Source organism: Mus pahari, chromosome 3 (assembly GCF_900095145.1).
Source record: "Mus pahari chromosome 3, PAHARI_EIJ_v1.1, whole genome shotgun sequence".
NCBI lineage: Eukaryota > Metazoa > Chordata > Mammalia > Rodentia > Muridae > Mus > Mus pahari.
In genome coordinates this window covers 131,135,102-131,149,799 of record NC_034592.1, presented here as the reverse complement: position 1 = coordinate 131,149,799, position 14,698 = coordinate 131,135,102, and the positions used below count along the sequence as shown (strand labels likewise).

The 14,698-nt window shown below is 42.2% G+C and overlaps 1 protein-coding gene across 1 annotated transcript in view; it reads left to right on the top strand.

Moving 5' to 3' along the window:
- Nucleotides 1–10,588: 10,588 nt before the first annotated feature.
- Nucleotides 10,589–14,698, top strand: part of Napb (NSF attachment protein beta) — a 45,723-nt gene continuing 41,613 nt past the window's right edge. Inside the window, exon 1 of the mRNA XM_021194283.2 lies at nucleotides 10,589–10,759. Within this exon, the coding sequence (XP_021049942.1) occupies nucleotides 10,662–10,759 (98 nt within the window). The 5' untranslated portion in view covers nucleotides 10,589–10,661. The remainder of the gene's footprint in view (nucleotides 10,760–14,698) is intronic.

Below are 14,698 nucleotides of genomic sequence, written 5' to 3'. Positions count from 1 at the left end.
AGAGGAGAGGAGAAGAGAGAGGAGAGAGGAGTTCAAGGACAGCCTGGTCTACAGAGTGACTTCCAGGACAGCCAAGGCTACACAGAGAAATCCTGTCTTGAAAAACCGGAAAAAAAAAAAAAAGAGTATATTTGCTAAAGTGATTTATATCACTAGACACTAAGAATATAACTAAAATGATGTTGATTTAGGTAGCTCACTTTCTGGTATTTCTAAACTTATATCAATATGCAATCAATATAAAAATATTCAAGAGCTATCTTACATTCTCCTTTTATATCATACACATAATATACATTTCTCACTAAAGCACATCTCAGAGTGGACATGGGACAGTACAGGTTAAGAGACAATTCCCAAATTAGGGAACACCCTTTTTGTTTTAATTAAAAACATTTATTCATTTTTCTGTGTATGGGTGTTTTGTCTGCATGCATGTCTGTGCGCCCTGTGCCTTCTGAGGCTAGAGTCCTTGGGATTACAGTTACAGTTGTGAGCTGCCAAGTGGGTGTTAGAACTCAAACCTCGGTCTTATGGAAAAGCATCCATTGCTCTAAACCCCTGAGTGATCTCCCTCTCCAAATCCTCCTTTTATACATATCGAGCTCCTGGAACTGCAGCCTGAGTTCTGGTACTTTAAATGAGTTACTTTTAAGACTAGCAATAGAAAGCCTACTAATGATTCATGACTAATGACTCATCTGTTAACTCTGGTCTTGTGTAACCGGATCTGTAAGTCTGCCTACTGAGTAGATCCCCAGAGTCTAATCTTCAGTAGGTCTGAATTCCAGGAGATGAGGTTCTGATTCTGTTTTCATGAGAGGACACCCATCTGGGTGAGCTGCCCTATTTCTCTGGTACCGTGATATAAAGTTGAGAAGCAACATGAGAACTTTCTTGAACTTCCCTCCTCGATGTCTGTAGTTATGCATTGCCTGATAAAAATATGTGATGTCTTGCTCAAGTGGATGCTTGAGAGGACACATGGTGTTTGGAAAGAGTGTCAGTATATCCCAGCAGACAGTGGATGACCCTCTGGCATTGTTTCGCCTTGCAACCCTTGGCTAGTCTTCGTTGGGCTTTGCTGATGTTGGTTTTCAGTGACAACATGCATGCATTGGTTCACCTTGCTTTCTTCCCTAATCTTCACTTGTCATGATTTTGTAGAGAAAAACATACCAAAGAATTCATTCAGGCTTTGCTGCTTGCCATTTCCACAAACTTGTACCAATCAGTGGAGCCTCACAGTTTCTTCTGGATCGAGCTGCTGCTGCTGATTCGTGTTTGGTATTTGCTGAGTGGACTGGACGGCTTCTGATGATTCATATTTGGCGTTTTGCTAATGCACTGGACTGCTGACAACAAAGATCAGAACCGTCCCAAAGAACTGTTTCTAAACAGGTCCATAACCCCCATTTCCTACTAACCTTTCTTCTCCCCTCTGGTAGGTAGTAGGTTAGAAGGGAGATTGAAGAATTAAAGAACCATAATTAAAATAGGTATTGAAAAATCTAAGCCTACAGTTACCTGACCTGTGAGTTTGAGCAGAACATCATAGCAGTGGGGGGCAGGGAAGTATAACAGAGGAGCCTCTTAACCTTTAGTACCCAGGAAGCAGAAGGAAGAATCTGTGAACCAGGTGTTACCTTCAGAGGTCTCTAGGGACCTGCTTCCTCCACTTAGGCCTGACTAGAAGTTTCCAAACTCCCAAAATGGTGTTTCTAGTTTGACCTTGTCTTCAAACTATGTGTAGAGAGAACCTAGTACATGGAAAGAGAGATGGCTCAAAAGGGAAAGCACTTGTCACTCAAACATAAGGACCTAAGTTCTGATCCCCAAGCCCCATGTAAATACCAGACAGTAGCACAAACATCTGTGACTCCAGTACATCTCCACTAGAATATGGAATGCAAAAACATGAGAATCACAGAAACTCGTGAGCCAGCCAGCCTGGCTCATGCACTAGAAAAAAAAAAAATTCAAGGTAAAACAAGGTAAAAGATGAGGACCAACACTTGAGGTTATCCTCTGACCTCCATGTGAACATACACAAACATGCACAGAGTTGGGGGAGGCGTAGAATGTAATATACATATATATGGATATTATTTGCCTATTAAAAAGCATGATATCGGGGGCTGGAGAGATGGCTTAGTGGTTAAGAGCACCGACTGCTCTTCCGAAGGTCCTGAGTTCAAATCCCAGCAACCACATGGTGGCTCACAACCATCCATTATGAGATCTAACACCCTCTTCTGGTGTGTCTGAAGACAGCTACAGTGTACTTAGATATAATAATAAATAAATTTTTTTTAAAAAGCATGATATCCTTCCAGGCATAGTAGGGCAAGCTTATACTCCTAGTAATTTGGGCTCTAAGAGTAGGAGAATCATGAGTTAAAGGCCATGAATTGATATTCAGGCTTGGAGAGATGGCTTAAGAGCACTTGTTGCTCTTCCAGAACGCCCAAGTTCAGTTTCCAGAGCCTACATCAGAGAGGTCACAACCATTTGTAGCTCCAGCTCCAGAGGATCTGATGCCTCTGGCCTCCTTGCACTCTTGTGTACATAACATCCCCTCACAACTGCACAATTAAAAATAATAAAAAATTAATAGTTATATCCTACCACCTGCATCAAAACTACTAGAGGACATCATAGCAAATTAAATAAGCCAAACACAAAGGAGAAGATATCTTCCTTCCTCATGTCTTGATTCATTTTTTATTAAAAACCCGAAGGCTGGCGAGATGTTTCACCGGCTATAGTCTTTGCTACATAAGCATCTGATCTTGAGTTGAGTCCCCATTACTTAACTAAAGCTGGGCATGATGTCACACACATGTGGGATGAAGGAGACAGGCAGATCCCAGGGACTTAGCCCAATCAGTATTAGTTAAACAGCAATCTGCAGACTTAGTGGACAAGCTTTTCTCTAAAATTAAGATGAAGGATGATAGAAGATACGCTGACCTCTGACTTCCACACATGCATGCACAGGCAAGCACAGCCCATGCACAAGTACAGACATATGCATCACACACACACATACACACACACACACCACTTAATAAGCTCAGTGTGGAATAGTAATAGGGGGAAAGTGAGAAAATGAATAGCAGGCACTAAAATACCAGGAGTAAAAAAATAGTAAATCAATAACACAGTGGGTGTCTGTAGTCACAATACCCTATTATACATTTTATAAATAATTCTGAGAGTAATTTAACACAATGATAAGGAGACTGAAATTAATTACCATGGATTAACCATTACATGTCATATACATGTATTGAATTTTCACACTGTATGCATTAAATATGTACAATTAAAATGATGATCAACCAAAACTTTCTTACCTGTGTTGTGGCGCACATCTGTAAATCATTCAGAAGGCTGAGGCAGGATTGGGAATTAAAGGGTGACCGGAGGTGACCTAGCTTCACAGTGAGCTCTTGTCTCAAAACACAAAACAAAACTTACAAAAAAGAAAAAACAAGTAGAAAAAGTAAATTCTAAGGTTCTGAATAGTGGGGTGAGTGTAGCTTACAGCCATGTGTTGGAGAGTCCACAATAGTTCCCATCAGGTCCTGCTCTGAAATTAAACGAAAAGCAAATAGCTTCTAAAGCCTGCTTCTGCTTTTCTATGAGCAGCTGACAAGCTCGCCACCAGAAAAACAACCAAGTTAAAGAAGGTAATGCATGTGTTGCATTGAAATTCATTAAATCTGAAAATTCAAAGCCTCTGTCCCACTCTCAATTTGGCTGTTTGTGCCCATTGATTTGGAAAATTTCTTTATCCTTCACAATTCTTTTCCTTTGATTTGGGTATACATGTTCCAAATATCTTTTACCGGGTTGTGGCTTGCTTTTCCATTTTATTTATGGTACATTGGAGGAGAGAAATTCTTAACCTTAATGGGGCGAATGTATTGATTTTCTCTCTTCTGGTTTGCATTTTTGATGTCTTACTTGGGAAGTCAAGGTCAGAAAGCTACTTAAACATTTTAATAATGCTACTTTCCTCCATGTTCTCCCAAACATTTTAAACTTCAGCATTTCTATTTATTTCAGCAATACATTTTAATAATGCTACTTTCCTCCATGTTCTCCCAAACATTTTAAACTTCAGCATTTCTATTTATTTCAGCAATACATCTGGATTATGTTCTTGGTATGTTTGCCAATGCCTGGTTCATACCCTGTGTGTACAGTCATTAATGAGACTGCCCTGTGTTTCTCCCTTTCCATGTTGTCCTTCTGGTTTGGGACTCAGGAACATACTGGTCTTATACAATGAGTTGGGAACATGTCAGTCAGGGTCTTCACAGTTAACAGAGACATGAGATCAATAAAAAAAAAAATTAAGAAAACTGGGTGGTGGCGGCACATGCCTTTAATCTCAACACTGGGGATGAAGGGGCAGGCAGATCTCTGAGCTCAAAATCAGCCTTGTCCACAGAGTGAGTTCTAGGACAGCCAGGGCTACACAGACAAACCCTGTCTTGAAAATAAAAGAAAGGAAAGAAAGAAAATCCAAGAAGATTGATCTATGCATAATGTCTACACAATGGTGAGGATACAAAGGAAGCAGGGAACATGGGGGGAGGAGAGAGAGGATGATAGGGAAGTGTTCTGCAGGTAACAGTACCTGCGTCAGCACTCCTAAGCAAGAACAATGTGAAGGGAACAATCCAGAAAGAACCAGGGACTGTCACATGGCCACTTTGTGAAGGAACTGGGAAAAAATTTTGCTATGTTCTAGCTTGTTCCTTGATCTCTACCTTATGATTGATTGGATAAATTCAAGCAGAAGCCACAGGTACAAGACTCTCCCCTCCTTAGTGGAATTCCTGCAGGCCCTAAAGGGTAGCAGAAAGTAGATGAATTGGAAGATACAGAACCACTAAGAACATAAATATGCATGTGTATACATATTTACATATACATATGGACAGGAATTTTATGCAAGATTGGCTCATGTAGTTATAGAGGCTGGAAGTCTTGCAACCTGCCATTTGCAAGTTGGAGATCCATGAAATCTCTCAACATAAAATTGACTAAAATGAAAAGGTTGGCATTACAGAGGCAATGAGAGGGAAGCTTGTTGACAGAGATGGACCCAAAAGTCAGAGGTCACACATTTAACCCTGTCAGTCCATTCGCATTTTTCACCACTCTGGATGTGTTCGGAATGGTTGCAAAAACATCATGTGTTAACAAGTAAATGAATTTTTAAAAATAAAATCCAGGAGTAATAAGGACTGGCTGTATCTTCAAAGTCAATTACAGTAATGCACAGCAAGTCAGTGAAAATTCAGCTCTTCCCCACTGATCATGAAGCACTGCTAGCATTCTCTTAATTCAACTGGGGACAGGGTGTTCCAGATAAGAGCAATTTCCTTCATTTGCAAGACAGATGTGAATATTTTCATAAAAGCCCAATTTCACACAACTCAACTATGCTCCATGGGAAAGAGTTATATAAATCTAATGTGCTCAGCTATTGGTAGTTAACAATTACAGTCATGTCTCCTGAGTGCTTTGCATCAAAGATGTTCCCTCTTAGATAATGTCCTAAAGGCTTAGCTAATATATATATATATATATATATATATATATATATATATATATACTACGAATCTACATCTTGATGACGTCTATGTATTTTTAAGTTTAGACGGGAATGCGTATGTTAAAAGTGAAAGAGGAATTGGGGGATGTCTCTATGGGTCAGAAGCTTGTGGTGCAAGCAAAAAGATATATTTAGGTCTGCAGCACCCATCTCAAAGTCAGGCACAATGCTGTGTATGTTGCCTTGGTGCTGTGGAGAGAGCATAGGGTAGAGACAGGACAGGCATATCCCAGAAGCTCACTGGCTGGCCAGCCTACATTCTAGCTTAAGCAGTGAGTTCCAGATCAATGAGACTTTGCCTCAAAGAAAGAGAATGAAGAACAACATCTAGCAGTGCCAGTCTTTGTCATCCACATGAACACACACACACACACACACACACACACACAAACATACACACATACACACACAACACTCACACACTTAGAACTTAGTGAAACTGTCTTTTCTCCAAATTTATTTTTATGTAACATTACTGTATACCATTTAAGAAAGTCAAAGGCTTGGAGAAAATAAAGCCTTTCCACTCAGCAGATATGTCTGAAGTTCAGAACTGTGATCTCCAGATGTCTTATTTTAAGCAAGGATGATGAGATGGATATTAGCCTATAGCACATTTTAATTTTTCACATAAATTCGTTTTTAAATTTAAATTCATTATCTGTTTAAATGTTCTGCCTTTGTGTACTAAAGTGCATCACGTGTATGCTGTATTGACAGAGGCCAGAGGAGGCATCAGACCCTCTGGAAACAAAGTTACAGCTGGAATGTGGGTGCTGGAAACTGAAGCCAGATTTCTGCAAGGGTAGTGAGTGCTCTCCTAACCACAGAATTTCTTCTTTAGCCCCTCAAGTTGTCGTCTTTGCTGTTTGTCCATTTCCCATATTAAAAGCATCAAGTAGGGCTGGGGGCATAGCTCTGTTGTTAGAGTGTGGGCTTAGTTGTTGTTGTTGTTGTTGTTTTTCTTTGTTTGTTTGTTTTTGAGACAGGATTTCTCTGTATAGCCCTGGCTGTCCTGGAACTCACTCTGTAGACCAGGCTGGCCTCGAACTCAGAAATCTGCCTGCCTCTGCCTCCCAAGTGCTGGGATTAAAGGCTTGGGCCACCACCGCCCAGCCTTAGATTTTTTAAAAACTACTTTGATAAGGGTTCTTAAATGCTTCGACCTCCCTTCTAGCCTATCATTGTCAGCAGCCCATCTCTCTGCAAAACACCAACATGAATAAAGAGCTGCCATGCAGTCCACCTGGCAATCACCACTCATGAATCAGCAAAAGCAGTTTGCTCCATAAGAGACTGTGAGACTCCGCCACTTGTTCCTGAGTCCTCGGAGGCAGCAAGGCTGCCAGAAGATGACCAGAAGCTCTTTGGAAAGTTACTCTCTATGAAGTCATGGCAATAGAAGATCAGCAATGTAATGTAAGGTGAACCGAAGTCAGAGCATCCTCATTAGATTAGTGAGGTGGAGCAAGGCAAACCAAGGCCAGAGCTCTCTCCCACTACCTGTCGGGTCATATTTATATTCTTGCTAAACATCATAAATCCTCTCACTTGTCCGCTTTAGCAAAACATCTTTTCATCTGTTTGTTCCAGCAAAACATCATGTGACATAACTGAGTTTCCAAAGAAGCCAGAAATTTCCATTTCACTAGAGTGCTTCCTGGCATGCATGAAGCCCTGAGTTTGATCCTCAGCGTGGCATAAAAGTAGTACAGTGTGTAGTGGTGGATGTCTGCAATGCTAGCAGTTAGGAGGTAGAAAGCAGGAGGATCGGAAGTTCTCAACTACACAAGACGCTGACTTTAAAAAACAAAACAGAACAAAACAAAACAAAAACAAAACCCACCAAGTTAATTTCAAAACTTGGGTCAATTTTTATACCATCCAATGAGAAGAATAACACTGAGTAACGATAACAATGTGTACAGTATGTATTTTCTTATAAGCATTGATGTAAATATTTTTCTCCTGGCAGATACTTACTCATATTTAATCTTATCTTTCCTAATCTGGGGCTCTCAGTTTTATAGACCGTTTTCTTTCCTTTCTTTTGAGAGAAAGTATCACTCTGTAGATCAAGCTAACCTTGAACTTAAGAGATCTGCCTGCTTCTGCCTCCTGAGTAGCGGGATTAAAGATGTGTGCCAGCACACTCAGTTTTATAGAATTATTTATTAAGGAAACTGCTAAATCATATCTATAAAGTCCTTTGGGTGGATATGTATAGCATGTGTGACTTAGCGGGAAAAGCTACTTCCTCCCAATACACACACACACACCTGCCACACAGATTCACCTATCCCACCAACTCATGTTGCTTTGAATGTCTTTTGAAAATTAATAAAAGACATCATTAACTAGTTTCTAGTTATGACCGCATTGCTTTAATGATTATGGATAAAAAGCCTTCTGGATAAACTCTGTTTTCCCTGCCTATTAAAGTAAAGCACAATGTTTTAGGAGTGGTGTGGCCTAAGGGAGATTATCTTGATTGTGCCGATTAAACTGGAAGACTCACCCATTGTAGGCAGCACCATTCCATAGATAGATTAGTGGTCTATATGAGAGGCAGAGGGAAAGGAGGGACGGGGAGTGCTGGAGCAGTGTAGCTTTTATTGCCTCTGTTTCTGTTGTAGACACTGTGACCAGATGCTTGGTGTTCCTCCACCTTAGTTTTCCTGCTCTGGTAGACCAAGACCTAGAACTGTGGGTCAGGATTGTTATCTCCTTTAAGTTGCTTTTGCCAGAGTATTTTCTCAAAGCAAAAGAGAAATTAAGATAAATGTCCTGGAAGAGGGTAGGAAGGGTCACTAAAGTTGATTCTATTCCTCAGCCTGGGGCCTCCAGATATACAACATGGTCAGCACTACCAGGATGGACCAGCCTGTTGATCGACTTCCTCTAACTTATCTGTGGTGGTTTAAAACGGTCTTTAAGGTCAGCCTGGCCTATGTAGCAAGCTCTAGGACAACCAGGATTACACCGAAAGACCTTGTCCCAGAAAAAAACAAAAACAAAAATGGCAAACAAATAAGCAAGGTTGAGTCCCTCTCATCCAGAAATATCATCCAATCCCCCTCCCTGTCCATCAGCTAGCTTTACCTCTTTGCTTTGGTGTAGAAAAGTGTCGTACCATTCTTTACTGTTGAGGCTTGGTTATAAAAGGTGACCCCGCTCTACCTAGAACTCTAGTAACAGGCGGATGGCCACATTCACTACTCATGTAGGTTATTTTCTGTTAGGACTGGGGGTTTCAGGTGAGTTCAGTCATGCCTCGATAGACTGTTTGATATGGATGGTCTTTAACCTTCTAATCTACTCTCCTCTGTATTCACTCAGCTAGAATGTATCTGGAATGCTCATTGAAGAGGATGCCCAGAGTCACTGAAAGGTAGGGGCCACAGTCTGAATGAATGAGTATCCATTAAAGGCAGATGAGTGAAATGTCTGGTTTTCCAGGTGTGCTTTGGGAGAATGCATTCTGGTTCCTTTTCATCCAAAGCTTTAGAATTTAGAATGGTGAGCTCTAGAATAGGGTAGCATGGAGATCTGGACACCAAAGACTAGTGGCAGAGGGATCAATATTTCTTGGCTATCCTGCAGAGTTGGCCCATTCAGCCAGGGTTGGGAATTGCTCTGATCAACACATTGCTGCTATCCAGGATGCTTAGGAGTTGGCTCACTCCACCAAATTCCCCAACTGCCTCCTTTTCAAATGCCAATGTTGGTTCACTTTTTGCAATTTTTCTCTCTTCAATCCAATATCCACTGCCACCTCCAATTTCCTACCTCTGTCTACACTCCTACTCCAAACATGCAAACCAGTTCTCCAAAGTGAAAAAAAAAAAGTTTAGTAGTTGTAAATAAAACTGCACCAAGAACCGATATTCCCCTCTATCTTGAGAGCATCCTGCTATGGTTGGATCCTGTCACACCGTGACATCAGTTTTGGAAACTTGTTTCCAGGAGTTTGAACGTTCTTGCTATGTTCTCTGAAAACAGCTTCATTTTCTTAGATAAATTCTGCTTGCCAGTTCCTACAGCGTATTCATGAAGAGTTTTAAATCATCAGAAACTCTCATTTGGCAGTGATTCTATTTGCCACACCACCTCTGAAGTAGCCCTGCCAAGCATAAATGGTCTAGACATTGTATTAAAAACCACCTCCCTCTGGGACAGGCCTAGAAGTCATTGGCACAGGATTGCAGCTATCTATGGATATTTAGTAGATTAGAAGTCTTCCTGGCAGACAGGAATTCTGTCAAGATCCACCCACTATAGCCAGCATTATGTAAAGCATAAGAGAGTTCACTGGCTTATAGCCATTTAATAGAATTCAGTCAATAACAAGAGTAGATTGTGCCTACATGAAAGATATGCAATTCATTTTTAAACAAGAGGACCAAATGGAAAGTTGTAGTTTGGGGACGCTTAAAATCAGCTCTGAATTTATATTGGGGATGATGATGCATTTTTAATGTCTTGCTGTCAGAAATTAAAAATAGCTCTTTCGGGCAGCTGTTGCTGCTTTTCTGGCAGAGTTGGGAGGTGGGGCACCACATGGTTGACTAAATTGAGCTGAACTACTGCATTAGATTCAATTTTGCAGTATTGCTTGTAGAGTGTCTGTCTCTCTGTCTGTCTCTGTCTCTGTCTCTGTCTCTGTCTCTCTCTCTCTCTCTCTCTCTCTCTCTCACACACACACACACACACACAACCTTGAAGTCTACCTCCAAGGGTCCAAGGCCCAAGACCCCTCCAGAAGGCCACGCCCCTTCCCCCTCCTCCAGGGAGTCCAGGAGAATTCAGGGTTCCCGAGACAAGCTCCCTCCCAGCCCTGCCCAGCAGCCTTCTGGGAACTGTAGTTGTGGCCTCTGACAAGCTAGCATTACGGTGGAATGTAGTACTACAGATCCCGAAAGGCCACGCGTGCCGCGCCTGCGCGTCCGCACCTGCTGGAGGGAGGACTAAGTCGTCCCGGGAGCCTCGCAAGTCAGCAGAGGAGGCTTTGGCTGCAGCGGGTGACATGGACAACGCAGGGAAGGAGCGAGAAGCGGTCCAGCTTATGGCGGAGGCCGAGAAGCGAGTGAAGGCTTCCCACTCTTTCCTCCGAGGGTTGTTCGGGTGAGCGCCAGAGGTCTTGCCCCTTAGGGGTCTTGGTGCCCGATCCCCTGCCCAGCCGGCTGCCTCCGCAGAGTACCCCGCGTAACTGCTTAGGGTTCCGGGATTCCCAGTGGCCCACGCTCTGTTTTGGGTCCCGCAGCATCCAGGGCCTTATCGCATCTCTTGGGCCGTGTCTGGGGTATCTCTCCAGTCAGCACACACTGCAAGCCCCAGAACCTTTTGGGGATCCTCAGGCCTTGGGCACCCCTCACCCACACCCGGAGGACCCCTAGCTCTCAATCCCCAGACACCCTTAAACAATCCAGAACACCTACGCGTCCTCGGAGATCTCTGTGATCCCCCATGCCCCTTGCGTCGCCAACGGTCCGGTGCTAACTCCAGGTTCCGCGCCCAGCTGCCCCTTCGAAGATGTCACCCCTCCTGGTGGACCAGATTTATTCATTTCCCCTGGTTGGGGCCGTAAATCCCCCGGGGAAGCCAGGACTGTGAGGTTCTGGAATTCAACCTGGAGTTTGGCAGCTGCTGGCGGCTCATGGGGAGCGCGAAGTCTGCGCCCCTGTATCCTGGGCACTTGCTCGCTGGCCTTGACCCAAGGGCCTTGAAATCATATCCTCCTTGGTGTATTTTTCATTTGCCAGAGTGACTTGTATCCGTAGTTCAGGCCTCCCGTTTGATGAACTGTATGTAACATTGCTCCTTTTTAAAGTCAGAGTATCCTTTGGGAATCCCGTGATTTTGTATAATTCTTACATACCTTGGTAAGGAAGGGTTTACATTCTGAGCTTTCAAAAAGCAGAACCTGCACTGAGAGCTTGTGGAAGAATTCTGGGCTGTTGATTATGCGAATGATTCAGCTATTTATGACAGTGGTAGAAATTGCGTGTGCCTCTTTTTTTTTTTTTTTTTTTTCCATTTGAAAGTGAAAGATCTGTACCAAGAACAGATTTTAATTATTGAGGACTAGAGGTACATACTTAACTGCTGCATTGTGAGACACAGTTTCTGTAAAAATTCAGTATAGACACTGAGTGCTGAAAATGTACCCAATGAACTTTGACTTTTACTTCATTCATCTGACTACTAATTGCATTAATTATTATATAATAGTTTAATTGAGCCCCATTATGTTTCCATCTCCAGGGAATGCTTAGAGCCACTTTGATACAGTTTATGGTACCATGGTCTGCCAAGATAGAGAAGGAGCCCATCCTTGGAGACCCCTAAGGGCATTTGTCACTGCTAGGTCTCAAATTTCTCATGTAATATGAAGCTTGGAACTGTAGGTGTAAGTTACAGATACTGCATCCCCTTTCAAAGGGACAAGGAGCATTGCAAGTGCCAAAGACTAATTCTTGTCTGTGAGTCACAAAAACACACACTGAATTGCATTCAGTCTGCGTGAAATTTAACGGCAGAGTAGCTCACCTTGGGAGATGATGTTAATACACATTTCACATCAGGATGTGCTTCCTTGAGCCAGTTATGGACATTTCATTTTGGTCAAGAGGAACATTGTTTTGAGGAAACTAGGTCAAATCTTGAGACACTCATCGAAAAAGATTTTGAGGAATCTTTATTTCTGAAGAAACATCTTTTGGGCCGTTGCTGCCTTGTCCGTGGCAGGCCAGACAGGGAGACTTTCATTTTCCATCCACACTCAGTTTGTGTGGAGTCACTTAGAAGCAGCAGTCCAGGTTGTTACCATGGGGGTTGGAACCTGGAAGGGGTTAGCTTTGCTTCTTTGTGCCTCAGTTTCTTCTGCTATAATCACAGTGTGTCTTGTGATTCATAATCAATGAGTTTATAAAATACTTAGACCTGTGGATGTTCGAAATGGCTGTGGCATGATTATCCACATACTTATCAGAGCTGGCAGTCCCTCTTATCAGAGAAGTGGAAGGGCAGATGGATGGAGTTTTATGGGATTTCAGAGCCAAAAGTGTGGTCACTAGCCTTAATGAATAAATACCTTAAGAGTCTTAGCCAGGTCAAGTGTCCTTTCTACTGAGGACTGGGAGGTTTCTAGTCATATTTGGTCCTGAAAAGCTTAGAAGAATATGTAGAACTTCATGAAGTTCGTTATAAGTATATAAGTATTTGAAACCCCAAACTAGACCTATTTCTCTCTTAGTTACAATGGTCCTGTGGGTGTGATATTGCAAGCATCTGTCATCACCTTACGTGTTGCCCTGTCCCGCCCCTCTTTGGTTCTATACCTCACTTATGGTAGTGTTATCCATCCCCATGTGAGACTCTCAAGTTAACAGGGAATTAATAATGACAAGTATCATCAGCGCTCCTGTTTAAGAGATGGACAGGTGATGATTTAAGGATGTGTCAGACATTTAAAAAGGCATTTGGTTTATTACAGATGTTTCACGTCACTGACGGTTAATCTCCTAACTGCAGATTAGAGCATAGCTTGACTTCATCTCCTGTATCCCAAACACTGCTTTTGTGATAATACTATGGTCTCAGTATTGTTACATAACTCTGCCTTTCTGAGTTGCTTTAGATGGAAATAAGCATGGAAATGCACGAGAGTGAGTCTATTGGATGCTTCTTCAGCTTGGTAGCTGGAGGTTGGGGGGGGGTGTGTGCATGAGTACATTTATCCCCCAGCAAAGCCTCCTACACCTCCCCTACAAGAAAACCATTTGAAAGGATGCAGACATGCCTGCAACCAATGTTACTGTTTGCTTTTCTATCTTATTCCCGGTTAAAGAGTAATTGTTTTTGTTTGGGTGGTATTTTGTTTTTGTTTTTTGTTTTTTTTTTTGTTTTTGTTTGTTTGTTGTTTTCTTTGTAGCTGTGCAATCAAATTAATTCTCACTTTTTCTGAAGAGCACAGTGTAAGACCACCACTGAAAAAGCCAAAGTTTCACTTAGTGCATTGCCAGAGTGGAGCTGTGGAAATTTGTAGTTAATTTCAAAGTTTAAGTTAGCATCTCAATGAATGATCTGCTAGAGTGATCTTCAGCTGCCCAGACTGACAATAGGATACTTTCGAAGTGCAAAGACCTCCTTGCTGTCTTCATTTGTTACTAGGGGAACATGCCGTGAGGGCACAGAGCGCACTGAAGAAAACCATACTTAGGGAATGATAGGAAAATGTTTCTGAGCTTCCTTAGTTTGTTTGTTTGTTTGCAGTGCTGGGGATGCAACCCCGGGTCTTGTACATTGTTAGGCAAACGTTTATCCTGCCACCCAGCTATATTCTCAACCCCCATGGTTCCTTTTCAATGTTCCTCAGTCTCAGGGCTAACAAAAGAGGTGGTCTCAGTGTGAATTTAATAAAGGATCCTTTTGGATTGCTGCAACTAAGCATGGGTCTACTTAATGTCTGTCTGTGAAGATTCAGATATTTCTTAGATACTATAGACTATATCAATAGTTCCCTTATTTTTATTTCAGTGAAGATTGTGTTTCCATGTTTAGCACAGTCATGGGATAGCTTTGAGAGAGCGCATTCATATCTTTCTCAGTTACGATTACTACTTAAGTGTAGATTCAGTTTTTTTTAAAGTCATTAATCATCTGGATGTGGTAACACACACCTTCAATACCAGCATTAGGGAAGCAGAGGCAGGTAGATCTGTGTGAGTTCAAGGCCAGCCTGGTCTACATAGTGGATCCCAGGACAGCCAGGGCTATGTAGAGAAATATCTCAAAGACAAAACAAAACAAAACAAAAAAACAAACCGAAAAGAATAGGAAAAACAATAACACAAAAAATCATGAATGTGCTCACCCTGTAACCTAGAGGCTGAGGCAGGAGGATCTTGAGTTTCATGTCAGCCTGTCTCGAAAACAGGAGAGTAAATGTAGACTCGGTTACTTACTTACGAAGATGAACTTACAGTGTAAGACACATGAGTGTGTGTGCCAGGCACTGGCATAGCCTCACAGGAGGCCGCTGTATCAGGGTCCCTTCAGCAG